The sequence below is a fragment of the Haemaphysalis longicornis genome, unplaced genomic scaffold, assembly GCF_048455015.1.
Source record: "Haemaphysalis longicornis isolate Haplotype H1 unplaced genomic scaffold, Haemaphysalis longicornis Haplotype H1 scaffold_1, whole genome shotgun sequence".
In the NCBI taxonomy this organism is placed as follows: domain Eukaryota; kingdom Metazoa; phylum Arthropoda; class Arachnida; order Ixodida; family Ixodidae; genus Haemaphysalis; species Haemaphysalis longicornis.
The window spans coordinates 392,892,238-392,907,497 of record NW_027526203.1 but is presented as its reverse complement, the minus strand read 5'-3'; the positions used below and the strand labels follow the sequence as shown (position 1 = coordinate 392,907,497).

At 43.4% G+C, this 15,260-nt stretch overlaps 1 protein-coding gene across 2 annotated transcripts in view; it reads left to right on the top strand.

Annotated features, from left to right (window-relative positions):
• Positions 1-15,260, top strand: part of Cog4 (conserved oligomeric Golgi complex subunit 4) — a 45,028-nt gene that overhangs the window by 7,660 nt on the left and 22,108 nt on the right. For both annotated transcript variants that reach the window (XM_077686654.1, XM_077686652.1), the window contains exons 6-15: positions 94-287; positions 554-710; positions 1,833-1,939; positions 2,987-3,033; positions 6,024-6,120; positions 7,508-7,550; positions 8,136-8,254; positions 8,611-8,696; positions 13,200-13,428; positions 14,413-14,475. In XM_077686654.1, the coding sequence (XP_077542780.1) occupies positions 94-287; positions 554-710; positions 1,833-1,939; positions 2,987-3,033; positions 6,024-6,120; positions 7,508-7,550; positions 8,136-8,254; positions 8,611-8,696; positions 13,200-13,428; positions 14,413-14,475 (1,142 nt within the window). The remainder of the gene's footprint in view (positions 1-93; positions 288-553; positions 711-1,832; positions 1,940-2,986; positions 3,034-6,023; positions 6,121-7,507; positions 7,551-8,135; positions 8,255-8,610; positions 8,697-13,199; positions 13,429-14,412; positions 14,476-15,260) is intronic.

The window sequence follows — 15,260 nt, the reverse complement described above, 5'->3', positions numbered from 1 at the left end:
GGAATTTTGTTTGCAATCAAAGCATTTGTATGAATGTCTGTGTGGCCATAACAATCATATTTGCTAAGGTTATGTGGCTTATCTTCCTCCTAGGAAGCAGCTTGGAAGAGGCCTTTTCTTCCCTCCGCGAAGCTGAGAATCGGCTGCGTCACATAGTCATGAAAAAGTTCAAGGAGGCTGTCAATGAAGGGGACATTGCTTCTGTGGAGCGCTTCTTTAAAATTTTCCCACTGCTCAACCAACATGACGAAGGCCTGCACAAGTTTTCCCTCTACTTGAGCTCGCAGGTAATCCCCTTTCAGTAGATGCTGCGCTACCTGGGATTGTGTTTCAGTGAAACCAGCCTTGACTGATTGCAACACACCTTAGTCCAACATTGGAGCCACATCATGAAAAGTGACAAAATGATACAGGAAAAAAGAAGCGAGTATCCTAAATGTCCCATATTATTTTTCAATCTAGCGCTTCACCCATTTTGATTGACACCAAAATTTCCGAGGTGTAAATTTCGAGGCAGTCGTCAACATTACAGTTCTGTTTGTCCTTCCTGCAGATCTCTGAAGCAGCGCACAAGAACCTGAAGCAAGCTCAGGCAACAAGTTCCACGGACAAGAGGGCCAATATTATTTATGCCGACACGGTCACACTGCTTTTCGAAGGGATTGCCAGGACCATCGAAATTCATCAGCCTTTAGTAGAAACTTACTATGGTAATTATTTTTCTCATCATGTTACTTTTAATGTGGGAGTGTTGAGTTACGTAAAAGCCTATTTCTCAATGAGTGTTCTTAAAAATTTTTTTCGTACACCACAATTCTGTACCTAGCTAACATGCCTGTCAGTGTACTCGACATGCACTAGCATAGGTTTGTTAAAGGGGCTCTGAAGACAAAATGCAAGTTTGGCTCATTTGAAAGATTGCCTTGAAAGATTTGAAATAACACCGCCTTTAACGCAAACTTCACTCAAATAAGCTGTATAATAAGGAAAACAGAGGATAGGTATGCGGCACCCTCGGGCAGCTTGTTGTGATTGGCTGAGGCCAACAAAATCTGACGCAAATTAAGCAGGGATTATAAGCTTGCAGAATGAGCTATTTCGGCTTAAATTTACTGCACATATTTTTAGTTTTAAGAGTCGGGGAGTAAGCAATGCAAGTTACGTACGAACATGTACACTTGAAAGCACCGGGACGTGCTGCTCACATTATGCTATCATAGCTGCACAGCTGTCTGGAGCATTGGACTTGTGTGACTTGACACTGGCCAGTTGGTGTAAGCGACGTTTCCTTACGTGACCCTGTTTGTCGAACATACCCAATGCATCACAAAATGATTACTACCAACCATAACAAAAACAAGCCAGGTACAAATCCGGTGAAAAGCGAAAGGAATGCCAACAGTGGTCCTGAGCAGTATTGTAGTGCCACCTCGAAGTACGGACGGTAAACAAGGCAGCAAAGGATGTTTCGCTGTTTGCTGCAGCCTTAGTTAACATACTAACATTCATTTTAAATACTTTCCCTGGATATGGTATTGCTGATGTCACTAAACACACGATGCAGCAGGAGAGAGAGAGAGAGACGAAACATTTAATAGAGCAGAATTAAAATTTTGGCTTACATTGTTTTATTTCTCAGTGGATAAAGCATCGTTGGCTGCTGGACAAGCGCTGGGTACACTGTAAAACACCAAATTGTTCGAATTTTGTCTTTATGGCTTCTTTAAATGCGCGTGCACAATTTTAATATTTTACATGTTTCTGAATGTGAAGCCACCTGTGCTGTCATGCTGGGCTACTACTAATGTATTTCATATCTTCTCGCATGGAAGGTCACGGCAGGCTCCACACCATTGTAGAAATGTTGCAAAAGGAATGTGACTGTCAAGTGAAGAAAATCTTGGAAGATTTCAAGAAAAATAAGCAGTTCAAGAAGAAGGTAAGGGCACCATGCAGCATTCTTTTTGTACAGTTGTGGGCAAATGAAAAGGGGAACACAAAAATAGGAACCAGGACACACAATCGAAGAATATGATTTATGGAGATCATATGACGCGGTTGCGGTATATATTCGAAAAGTCACATTTCTAAGCTTTCTCACTGTTATGGAGCTATGCCACAATTTGGCTTGCACGGAAAGAAATTGTGCTATTTGTGTGTTCATCTTCCTATTTGTGCGTTCTCATTTCATTTGTCCATGGCTGTACATCCTGTAATTGTGATAGGAGAAAATCATTGGGAAAGCATGTTGCATCACCATGTTTCTTGCATTTGGGGAAGAACAAGCAGCTTGTTGCTTCCAGTCATGAAATGGGGTGGTCTTCTTTTTCTTTTTACCTGGCCCTAGCCAGAAAGCATGTTAGCAGCAGCCTTCAAAGAATTCAGATTAGAGATGGTGTGCTTGGTAAAATTAGAAGCTACTGTATTTGCACGATTCGAAGGCACACCTTTTCCCGCTATAAGGAGCCTTGAAATTTTCGTGCACGTTACAATGGGACTCAAAACCGAAATTGGCTTTTAGTGTTGCCGCTTTAGTTTTAATGTCACCAGGAGCAGGATAAGCAATTTTATGATTCACAAGGGATTTTGCTACCACAGTTGCGTGCATCAAATAAAATGTCTTCTTCCAGGTACGTAGTGTTGTCTTTTAGTGTGTGCACGGTAGAACCGGCTTCAAATTATTTTCTCGAACTGCCACAGGCAACTTACCTGTGCGGTTTACAATCGGGGGCGCGTTAGAATCGTGCACATAGGGTAAGTCATCTTTTATGTTAGTGTTTTTATCACCACTGTTACAAACAGGAATTTCATGCAAAGATTGCTCAGTGCTGGTTGCATGCTGTGATCAGCATTGGTTGCTGTGAGTTTCCAGGGCATGCTGTGGTACAAAAGAAGACCGAGCTGTCCGAGCTGTTAAATCCTTAATGTTGCATGTTGAGTAATGGGATTGCGGAGAAATATTATTGAGCGCTATTGTTTCCACCAGGCGCAGCAAGTGCAAACTCTCCTACGGAGTTCTAAGCAAGTTGACAAGTAAGTTGTATTTTTTCATTTGGCTGTCATCAGTTTAGAGAGCTGGTGCTGGAATTTCGGGGTGCAGAAACTGGCCACTGTCAGCTTTCCCTGAATCTGGTCAGGCTGCAAGAGGTACTGTCTCTGAGGGTAATGAAGCGCAGAAAAGAGCCTATTAATTTTTGCGAGTGCAATAGATGAAACTACAGAACGAAACTATGAGACTACTACTGATAGTGCCATTTCAGGGGCATTTTGGGGTTTAACTTTTGAACTGACCATCGTGGAAGGGGAGGAGTGAATATAAAGGGAACAATTCCTCGAGGCATGGCAAGGAATGACATGCACTGCAGGCTTGATAGGGCTTGTTCAGCAGGTGTTTTGGCTGTGGCAGGTGATTCAATCAATTCAACACCCCCACTGTTCCTTTTGAGCTCATGCTCTTAGGACAAAAAGCAGTATTGCATCAAGATTTCACTTTGACTGACTATTTATATATTGACTGCTACTAGGGAAGAGAAACTTTCGGTTTCAGAAAATTGTAGAGGCATTTTTTTTTTTTTATGCGTCTAAACTTACATTTTCCGTTTTTTCTACAAACTTGTGTGCCCGTTTCTTCTTGACTATATGTTGTATAAGAGCGCTGGTTCAGGCTTGTAAGGAGCATCCTTGGTTAAAATTTTAACATTCTAACTTTGCACGTTATTTGCCTGCAAAGTTCGAAAAAGGATTCATCTCTGAGCAAGATTTGGCCTTTTATTACAAAGAATGTATAATTTTTTCTAAGCAGCACAATTATTTTAGAGAAATGTATGCCATGTGTAGGCTAAGGATAAAAATTACCAACCACTCACTCTTGTGAATATATTCTTAAATCAGGGGTGAGACAGCTGCGCATATTGCGCACTTTTGATACAAATCTGCTTTCCTGCGCCAGGCTGCTCCAAAAGCTCGAAAATTGCAAAAATTGCGCCAAACTGCTCCAAAACAGTCTGACAGCCAAGGATTTTAACACTCCCGCCAGTTTCAGTGGGGAAAAATGCTTACTGACGGCATAATTTTCCAGCACCGCCAAGGTGATCCTATTGGTAAAGGTTTAATCGATTGATCATTCAATAAAACCCGCATAAAATTGTCCCCAAGATAGTTTTTTCGAAGGTCACCATGTCGGGTTGCACATGTTATAATTCTGGGAGATTTTTAAAGTTTTCCCATGGAAAACAATTGCAAAGTCCTGTAGAAAAAATACGTATGTGTACTCAGGCGACAAACTACTGGTGAAAATTGATGAAAAGACGGCAATTTTCGGAGCGCCGTATCTCCGGAATGACATTACTGGGTGCCGCCGTCTTGGTGTGTTGAATATTGGAAAACATGGCCGTCGGGCGAAGGAGTTGCTCGTGGTTCAGGCAGAGTAGAGTGCTCTTCTCTGATTTCTACTGTGGTTTTGGTTATGGGGGTGGTTGGGTTTATTTAGTCGTTTGATCTGTTGAGGGAAGTTGCGCGACTCGAAGAACGGGAGTTCATCAAAAACAACGTGGGGCCCGTGAATTCGCCGTGTTTCGGCCTCGAGTGACAGGCGCGGTGTGTGCTTGAAGTGAAATTTCGGACTCATTGCGGTGTTATAATAAAACGCTGAATTATTGCTGCCTTTGACAGCGAACTTGCGAGTGGCGGAAATGGGACGATCGACACTGCAGAAGTGGCGGCCAAGGCTACATCGCCGCAAAACGTTCAAGTAGTGGCCGATAGCGGGACGGGCTATTATTGCACGCTAGTAATAATGGTTTATCTATCTGAAGTTAAATTTAATGCCAAGAGGGAGGTGGATAAACATACGGACGTTATTCAAATTGCGATCGTAGTGAATGCGCACCTTGGGGATTGAAATGGCAGGGCTGGTGGGGTGCGAAAATTTTCAGCTCGCTTTGCGCAACTTTTGCCATGCCTCTACAATTGTGTGTAAAGCCAAGTCAGATTACAAAAATAATAATTTCAGCATTCACATGACAATGAAAATGCCTTAGGATTGCTTAGTTTTTCGATTCAATGTTTTCAACGGCACTCCATGTTATCTATGCATAGCGCCTAAGAATTTATAAATGGCATGTAAAAAGGTATGCAGTTTGTGCCTTGTAATACTCTAGTTGAAAAAACTTCATTGAATGGCTGTTTATGTGTTGTGTACGTTGAAAACCCATTGAAAATTGCACTCCCCCCTTCCCCCCGAGTTGCCAAAAATTTGATTTTTAGGCTTCTAAGGTGACATAATAAATCTCAACACCTGCTCCAAATCAAGGTCCTTCTGCTCCAAAATCGAGATTTCGCTGCTCCGAAAACTGCTCCCAAATCTGGTTCAGCTGTCTCACCCCTGTTAAATAGATGTCACTAAAGTTGGCTGAGGCACGGTCAAGTAGCTGCTTGGGCCTGCCTTGTTGCATTCTGAGATTTTTTACAGCTGGACAACGTATTTTCTTGCTAAAATATTTCTGCATCTATAAATAACATTTATGAGGGAATGATATAAAAAAATTCAAGCAAATTAAAAATGTTGACCAGCCACACTTTGTTTGATCTTATCTGAAATCACTATTGAAGTGAGCACCACACATACAAAAAGAAAATCGCTGTAAAGTATTAATTCTTTGTATATCAGGGTGGATGTTCTTAAACAACCTTTTTTGGTAAGCCACTGTTTTTTTGCGCATTGAATTCTTTACGTCTCACATAATGTGTTTTTACAGGAGAAAGCGTACGAAAGGCAGTACCATCACGAACAATGGAGTATGTGAACTGTTATGCTCTCTTTTGCTCTGGCAGCTCAGCTGGGCAGGTTTCATTTCGAAACTGTTTGACCCGGCCCCTAGCTTCTGTGCCCAGTTCTGCCCTAGTGGCCGGACCACGCAGTAGGCATTTTGTCCTGGTTCTCAAGCCTCATTTTAGCCACCTCTGTTTGAACTGCTTGCTTTTTTTTTTTCTGTTAATTGTTGCTTTTTACTTTGTTTTTGCAGGCTGGACCCGCGAGATTTGGACGTTCTGCTCGCTGAAGTGGCCCTGTTGAACAGTCGAGCAGAACTCTACATCCGATTTATTCGGAGGAGAGTGGCAGTAAGTCTACTGAGTGTGTTGGGATACCCTGATGTGGTATATTTTAAAACTGCAAATTCTGCATTGCTGATCTGCGTTAACTCATGTGATGTCTTTCTTTTCTTTCTTTAATTTCATTGTGTTGCCTTTTCACTACTGCAAATTCTGCATTTCTGATGTTCATTTACTCATGTGATGTTTTTCTTTTCTTTCTTTAATTTCATTGTGTTGCCTTTTCACTACTCATTTTTGATTGGGCTTTCTAAAATTTTGTAATTTTAAAGTCTAGTACCTTGAAGACTCATTCCATTGGGCATACTTCGGTTGTTTATTCAAAAGTTCATTCTGCACCTAGCTTTTCTCAACCGCGCCTTTTTAGCATGCATGGCTTGCATTGTAAGTGCCACAAGCTTGCTTCGTAAAGGTAATAAAAAGCTTCAGTGCGCTGACGCACCCAGCAGTGAAGGATTTCCAGTAGATTGTTCTGTGCTGAGTTTACTCCTGCCAGCGTGCACACTATGGGACCATCAGTGTATACCCCCGGTCCAGGCAACATAATACTATCATTCTTGCTGTGTGTTTATTTATGCAAGATGTTTACAAAGTGCGAGTGGTAAAAAATAATTTGTGGTTTGCACTGGCACTCATTGGCCTTTGCTGCCCTTGCACTACAAAACAAGCACATATAGTAGATAATTTGTGAATGGCAGAAACAAGTTCAGGTGGCTTCGGCAACCACATCGGTGGCAGTTACTAGTCATCACTTTTTTAACCCTGAAAGGCATCCAGTAACAGGAATACCGTATTCAAAGCAACAAAAGTGCTAAGCTCGCACCAAAAAGTTTAGATAAATGTATCTGCCAAAACTGCTTTCAGAACAAGAAAAGGGGAAGAAAAAAAAAAACAGGCGAAAACAAGGACAGATAAAAGCGTCGCAACACCATGTGTGTGCAGCCAAAATGCAACTGAAAATGAGTGTAAAAGACATGCAGTATACTCAGCATTATTCTACAAACACAGCTGGCACGATTTTACATCTCACTGTTCATTGCACTGGTAGTTCTGCCTGTTGGAGTTTATTGTCTGAACCGCTGAGAGTAATATGACTTAATTGTATTATGGACAGTAAAACAACCAGTGAAATGAGGAAAACGGAAGTAATTGAGCCATAAAGATGAGAAATTTATTACAGGACATTTTCAAGAATAAGCATTAACAGAAATAATTAAGGCACTGTTGTGCAAGGCCTTGCAATATTTGCATTCACTAATGCACTGAAAGCATTATTGCTTAAGTTGTTTAGCTGCTGACACTGTTCATTGTTGGCTGTACAATTATTCAGCATTTAATTTCTCTGCAGTATGGGTGTAATTTCATTCTAACGCTTTCTTTTTTATCTCTTCATTAGAGCGACTTTGATGTTGCGTACCAAGATCCCACTGTGAAATCTGGTATGTGGTTTTTTGTGCTGTTTTGGCCTGCTTGAGGGTGAACTTTAGTAGATGAGCAAGCTCGTGGGCTGCCTGTTCCAGTAGCTAACAGTACTGTCAGCAACATCATGTACACATGCCTTTTAGTTCTTCTACAAACAATATATTAAGAGCATATTTTACTGTCATGCTTCTGTGGCACAGTCACTCGAAAAAGATGTACTAACAACTAGCAGCACACTTTTTATTCAGTTCTTTCTGACACCGGGGGAAGTACACTTCCCAAGCCCTCGCTCCTGAATCCACAGGAAGCAAGGAGGTATTGCCATGTCATGAAACCCTTCAGACACAAAGAGGGTGGGGGAGGCTTCTATCAAAAGCTTTCCAAAACTAAACTTGCGGGGAGTGGGAGTTAAGATTTTAGTGCGGGTAGTAGTTTCACTTTCTAGGGGCTAAAATTTTGTAGAATCAAACCAGTTCGAGTCCGTGTAAGAAGACATTCTTTTGTGTATTACTCTCTGGTCTTTAAGATCTTTAGAAGCTGTATTTGCAAGAACGTTTTGCAAAAACTCATCAGGTGCAATGCTTTCTCATGTCTACTTACAGAAAAAATCCAGCAGTTTGACAGAAAGATCAAAGACAGTGAACTGTCTAAATGTATGCAAGAAATTGTGAGCACGTACATTATAATGGAAGAATATTTTCTTATCGAATCCGTTAGAAAGGTGAGAATGAGTTCATGTTATCTGTTTGTATGTTTTTTTATGATGTGGCAGTGCCTTCTCTGTTTTTTAGCATCCTGCAATAGTATTTTTACCTGCAGGACATGGAATGGAAATAAATCCGGAATTTCTAAAAAATTTAAGCATAAGCCAAGAATAGGCTGAAAATGTATTTCAGGGCTTTTTTGCTCCGTGAAAAATATGGAGTTTCTCACGCATTTATCAAGTTTAACTAAAGCTGCTTTGCCCCCTAGCCCCTCCCCTTTCCCCCTGCAGCTGCCCATATATCTTTGTCTCCTGTTCCTACGTCCCTCATTTTGCAAAAAATAAACAGCGTGACTTTACTTTTATTTCAACAGGCCATTGAAGTTGACACCATAGAAGAAAATTCCCAGTGTTCGAGCATGCTGGATGACGTCTTCTTCATACTGAAAAAGTGTCTCAAGTAAGTCCTGCTTGTTGCGTTGGCTCCTGGTGCACTTGTATATTGCATCAACTACTTGATTATTAAAGTCGCACAGTAAAACGTCAGAGGTGCATTAAGCCATAGTTTGATTTGAAAAGTAGGCATGTTGATTTGCTGCACCTCTGAGGGGTGTTTGCATTTTTAATGTAGTTGGTAGAGCAGACTACCATACCATGCATATATTTCTGACTTCTGGCAAGGTACTGCTAGGCGGGTCGACTGATAAACTTTGATGATCCAGCAGGGCTGGTCCCCATCTTTAGTCTTTCATTTTTGTTTCTTAAAATGCCTGTCTGGAGAGTTTCCCTGTGACCAACTTCTGGTCAGTATATGGTATTGTAAACCGTGGACAGAAACAGAAGCGTTTGGTGTAACCAGAGTTCTTCAATGCTTTTGTGGTCATGAAACTCCCGCCCAAGTTTCGTTTGGGGACAAAGGCTACTGCGAGGGGTGCCACCGCAGATCGGAGGGCATCGGGCGGCCGCCACTGCTCCATGCATGTAGCCGCGCGGCAGCGCCTTTGGCGGCACTTTCTCAATACAAACGCGGTGTTGGTAATTATACCCTCCATTGTTGCTACAAAATAAAGCCGACAGGAAAGTCTTGTAATTGCAACCCTTACCGGAATCTGCTTCAGGCAGAACACTCGCTCAAAACTGTCGACTGATGTCTGGGTTTGATTCTGAGAAATTTCTAAGTGCCCAGGGGTGGTAGACTTTAGGGGGAGTTGGGTTCCGAGATGGTCAAAATTCTTTCCCTACTTTTGACAGCGCTCCTCGTAGCCCTTCCCAGCTGCAGCACTCAACCGTGAAAATCGATTTCACAGCATGGCGATGGAACCTCTGGAAATGCTGCTGTTCGCTTCTAGGGAAAATTCGCGTGCATGGAAATCCTAAATAGCTTGGCCATGGTGCTCTGTGCTTGCATGCCGTCGGCACTGAGTTTCGAGTTATTTTCTTTTAACTCGCAATGAGGTGGATAAATTGAGTGGCATGCAAAACTAATTTCTGACACCTCCTAGGACTGAAGCCTATGCAGAAAGCAGGGGAGACATATTGACGTGGTGCGAAAGAAACAGTTTGCACGGATAGATATTTATTTCCAGCTCCCTTCGGACTCAGCTTCTTCAATGTTTTCCCTTGACGTATCCTTAAAGTGCAGTGTGGTGTCATAGTGTGCTTTTGCGCACGAAGCTCTCCATAGCGTTACAGCGGAATTGCACGACCAGAAAAGCATTGAAGGGCTCAGGTGTAACCTATGGCCGCAGCCATTACTTTCATTCTTAGCATAAACAGGTTATGCATGATTATTAAGGCCAGGTTGCACGCGACAAATTTGTTGAGTGCATTGGCCTGATATGCAAGCTTCGTAAATGTGTAGCATGCTGAGCAACTCGCTAGGGCTTGCTTGTACAGGGCTATAACTTCTGGCTGTGAATGCAGAAGAGGGCAGTGCAATAGTTGGCTGAATTGGCAATAATTGGCTTAATTGACAAAGATCTTGTACGTAAAGTACGGAATTACATTTAGCAGCGAGTTTTAATGAAGGGAATGAAGCCAGCTGCAAATCTGGACAAGTTAAATTGTTTTTAGAAAATAGTGTAAGTTAAACTATACGTAATATTCGATCCTCCAGGTGCGGAAAACACGACAAGAAATTAAGCGCTTGCTTACCACACTCTCGACTTATTGCGCAATAATGAAGCACAGTGGCGGCAGCAAGGTTATAAGTGTAGACCATTTATAACGTAACCGCTTATAGTGCGGGACCGGATATAACGCGGGTTTTCGTGACCACCGGTTTGCCTCCCATAGAACTCAATGCATAAGCATACCGCTTAAGATGCGGTTGGCCGAAGCACAATACCGTTTATAGTGCGGTTTTTCGGCGGGTCTGCTCATCGACCGACGCAGCTGGGGCATCGTTTTAGGGTAGCAAAAGAAAAAAAGAAATGATGAAATCGGCCATCTGACGCAGCGCGCACCCCTTGCTCTCCTCTAACTTCGACACAGAAGCAAAAAATAGGCACCCTTTAGTTCGCGCGTACGTGATAACCACAGCTGCCCTTGCTTGATGCACCTCGGAAGATAGCGACCGGCTCCCCGTCCGCGCGTGGCAAGTTGTTTCTATTAATCGTGAACCGCATGGCCCGTTTTCGCACACGAATTGTGCACGTCGGCGTTGCGCGTGCGTTTTTTTCATGCTCGCGTCTACGATTCCGCGCTCGCGGTGGCTTCTTCGCGTGGCAGTGGGAGGAGCCTGACGACTTGCACCAATGGAAAGACGCGCACCTAATGGCGGGAGATTCGAAGCGCTCCGAGCCGGCTAGCCGCGCCAGAGGTGTTTAGGCTAAAGTCCCTCGATCAGATGAAGGGACTTTAGTTTAGGCTTACCGCCGCGGTATTTTTTGATGGGCGCTTTCACAAGCAGCATGGATGGCAGTTTATATTCCACTTTGCGGTCACATTATCAGCTCTTTTCTTGCATGAGCATCTTCGCTTGCGCCTCGTGCGGCATTTCAGCGAGCGGTTGGATGTGGTCTCTGGAGCTGCCTGCACCGCTTCACGGCCAGTGCCGACGCCATGTTGCCGCCTCTTACCGCGCCGTACACATTACGTCAGTTGTATCCACGCCGGCGTCGCCGCGCCTGCGGCGTGCGCTGCACGTTTTCGCGAGAAATCGCTCCATGCGGTTCACGCTTTAGAACGTTGTGCAGATAAGCCACCGCTCTCCCCAAACGAGCGAGCCGCGCGAAGATTTCCACCACTAGTACGTTGCGCTGATAAGCAGCCGCCTTCCGCATCGTGAACGCAAGGTGGGGTAAAAAAAAAATCCCACTGGCCTTTCTTATCATGTCCTGCGGTACCTTCATAGACGCAAAAAACGCAGCCATGGTCTTTCAAAACACAAACACAACGGAAGTTAAAGCCGCACTCGCCGTTTGTAAGACCGCGCTTTTGCAATATGTGAGACCCGGCAGCAGCGGCTGATGTTAAAAATAATACGAAATAAAGACCCTTCCTTCGTTTTTAGGCGCTGTGCGTTTGGGTGATAAAAAATTTAGGATGACTTGAGAGGTACGTGGTGATTTGGTTGAACCATTACTAAACAGCGCAACAAAAACACGGACTATAGCTGAGGTACACAGGACGAGCTGCTCGTCCTGTGTACCTCACAGGACGAGCAGCGTACCTCAGCTATAGTCCGTGTTTTTGTTGCGCTGTTTAGTAATGATGGATAACCAACTCGCCCAATACTGCACTTTGATTTGGTTGAATTCGCGTACGTTTTGGTTATAGTGCGGTACCGCTTATAGTGCGGATTTTCGCGGCTCCCGCGACATACGTTATAAGCGGTCTACACTAATAATAATAATAATAATGAGTGATAAGGCCTCACTACCGGCAAACAGTTGTGCAAAGTTTCTCCCGGCCGAGTGAGGGAGCACTTAGTTCACATCTCTCGTGCTGTGAAAACTTGGAACTGGCGGAGCCTTAGCTCTAAAGATTTTTTTTATTTTGCAATCCATGGGAGTTGTCTACATTAAGAGATGATCTTCATCCCTTCAATGAACGTGTTATAGTCATGGTAATTAAAGGCCAGCGAGTACACCTTAGCTGTTATTTCAGCATGCTGTCTAGGTGGCTGAGGCATTCTGCTACCTGAGCATACGGTTGTAGTTGTGACCTGCCACAGTGGCTCAGAGGCTAAAGCGTTGTGCTGCTGAGCATGGGTACACAGGTTTGATGGAGGCTGTTTTTCTGATGGAGGCGAAAAACAGAAATACCCATAGACGAAGATATTGAGGGTGGTTAATGATCCCCGGGTGGTCTAAATTAATCTGTAGCCCTCCACTAGAGTGCGCCTCTTAGCCAGTGTACAGTTTTGACACGTAAAATGCCAAATTTTTTTTTTTTTTGAGTTTGTAGCTTTGATTCCTGGCAGGGGTGGCTGTTTTTCTTGTGGCGGCAAAGAGTAACATTGTTGCGCACTTTAAATGATGCTAGTTGGCATAAATTCCCCTTTACTACAATATGCCTTATAGGCCAGGGGTTTGATGTTGCTACACCAAGTCCCAAATTCAGATGTTGACATGTCACGCTACCTGCAGGCAGAAACTGTGATTGGACGGGGTTGTTTTGCACATTTGTTTTAGGCAGAGTGCATTCCCTGCAAAGGCACCTTCTCTTATTGGCTTGAAGTTAGGCTTGAGGCAGATTGCAATAAATAGTTGCAGTACTGACTATTGCTGAGTACCCCCTCCCGAACCATATACAGTAACACATTGAGTCAGTGTTTGTTTGATCAGACATTCAGGTAACTCGAATGGTCTCCACAATCCCTGTAGACTGTTTTCATTTGTCTCTTCATTTAATTCATTGTATGGGCAACTCAAATGAAGTTGGAAATGTTTTTAGTGCAAATTGTTTTAAACAACTCACGTGTATTTTCTTCAACGTGTGTTTTTTGTTTCTTTTCCAGGCGGGCCTTTTCGAGTGGTAGCGTGGATGGCGCATGTGCCATGCTGAACCACAGTTGTGCCCTGTTGGAAACGGACTTTGCAGATGAGCTCTCGGAGCGCCTAAAGATGGGCTTTCCCCCATCAGGAATCTTGGACCTGAGTCAGGCATACTCAATGATTCAGAGCAGCTTTCAGCAAGGAAGGCTGCAGCCAGCGGAAACTGTGGAAAAAGCCAGGGCTGTCTTTGTGGTAAGTGGGGTGGCAACCTGTTTCTACTTTCCATCTCCTCGCCCCAGTGAAGCTAGAATGTTTTGAGTAGCGCAAGCTGTGCCCACACTCGTGGGAGTTTTCACACTTCTTTCCTGCGGAGTTCTCGTGCCCTCAGTGTGTGGGCCCAGTTAAAGTTGCGCTCTTGCTGCTTTCAAGAACAAGCTACATATGTAGCAACTGTAGTGCAGGTGCTGCACATTGCAAGAGAGCGTGAAGTTAGCATCAGTTCGTAGCCAGTTGCTGCCTAAAAAGTGAGATTTTTATTACAATGTGTTTTGATAAATGTGCGCTGCGAACATGAGGGGGCAGAGCAAGCCATCACCTGCATGGTGGTGAGCGGCACAAAAAGACTACTTTGCAAATAGTGTTTGCTGTTCAGTTAAATGTGGAACTTAACCTTACGGTTAACTGGTGAATATAACTTAATGCACAAAAACTTTGCACATGAAAAGCGGGTGTGTGCTAATTCTGGCGTGCTTGCTTAGGTGCAATGCGGTTTGCACGTAACATTCAGGAACAAAAAAATGTCTGCAATCAAGGAGTGGTGTGATGAGGAGCCATGAATTAGAATAACCTGTTGGTTAGACCTGCAGTGTGATAGCTGGTCATACCAGCGACTAGCTTTCCCAGGAAGCTCCCCTGTTACAGTATCTGGAGGGGTTGCAGCTGACAGCTTTGCAAAGACATGTTAGAGAAACTTGCATTTCTTTGGGACAATGTCTCCGAAATTTTTTTATTCAACTGACTTGCTATCGTGCCATAACCTTATATTTCTAACCTAATTTTTTGTGCCTTTTTTAATTGAGCAGAACGGATTGTAAATTCTGGACCATACAAATTTTCTTTTCTTTTGCATTCGTAGCAGTTGCATTTAACTTGTATTTAGGGATTTGTGTTTAGCAATTTTGTGTTTAATTGAGTGCTAAAGCTTTCTCTCCCTCTTTTTGTTTTTATTTGCCTTAGACAACCTTGAACAATGTAGAAATGGCCCGGGAATATACAAAGACACTTGCCAGCTCTCTCCAGGTAAGTGTGGTTTTTTAGGCCATTTATTGACAGCATCCAATTTTTAAGTAATGTGCAAGTGCTTGAAAGGACATTGAGTTGGAAGATTTCAAATAATTTTGTTTTCAAGTAAAATTTGCAGTTCTTGGCTTCTCATAAATTTGGCGTTTGGCTATGAAAACGCCAAGTTTTTGAGCACGTGAAATGCACGTCAGTTTTTGCTATGCTAACTAAAACAGGGTGCACAACTCCTAACAAATAATTATGGAATACCATTTTGGTCTCATCAAGAACTCCAAGGAGGGCATTGGCATTTTTCATAGGAAATTCAATTTTGAAATAGTATCTTTAAACAACAACAACAACAACAAACAGGAGAAAAACATGTGCCCCATGTGGGACCCGAACTTGACTGCTGGCTTTTCTTTCTGTGTCCATTTAGTGTGCCCCACATTCCCAATTCTGATAAGTAGGTGCATATCAAGGGCTTCAGTTCTTCCTGCATGGGGTACCTTGAGTAATTATGGGGACGATGAGTGGCAACACCGCAGATTCCGAGCCCCTACTCTCAAGCTGTGACCAACCATGGCTAGGAGTTTTAAGGGGAAGAGACAAAGCCTCAAACAATTGCCCGCGGAGCCTTGGCTGAGCTCCTGTTGATGGAATTCCTTGTCTGACTGTACAAGTCAGGGGGCTTTGGGGCCGTACTTGGTGAAAACCCCAATAGATTCTGCACTACCCATTCCCCTTTTTTTTGGGTTCTATATGGTATGTTCTGAGCACTCTCTTGTGGGCCCCAAAAAGGG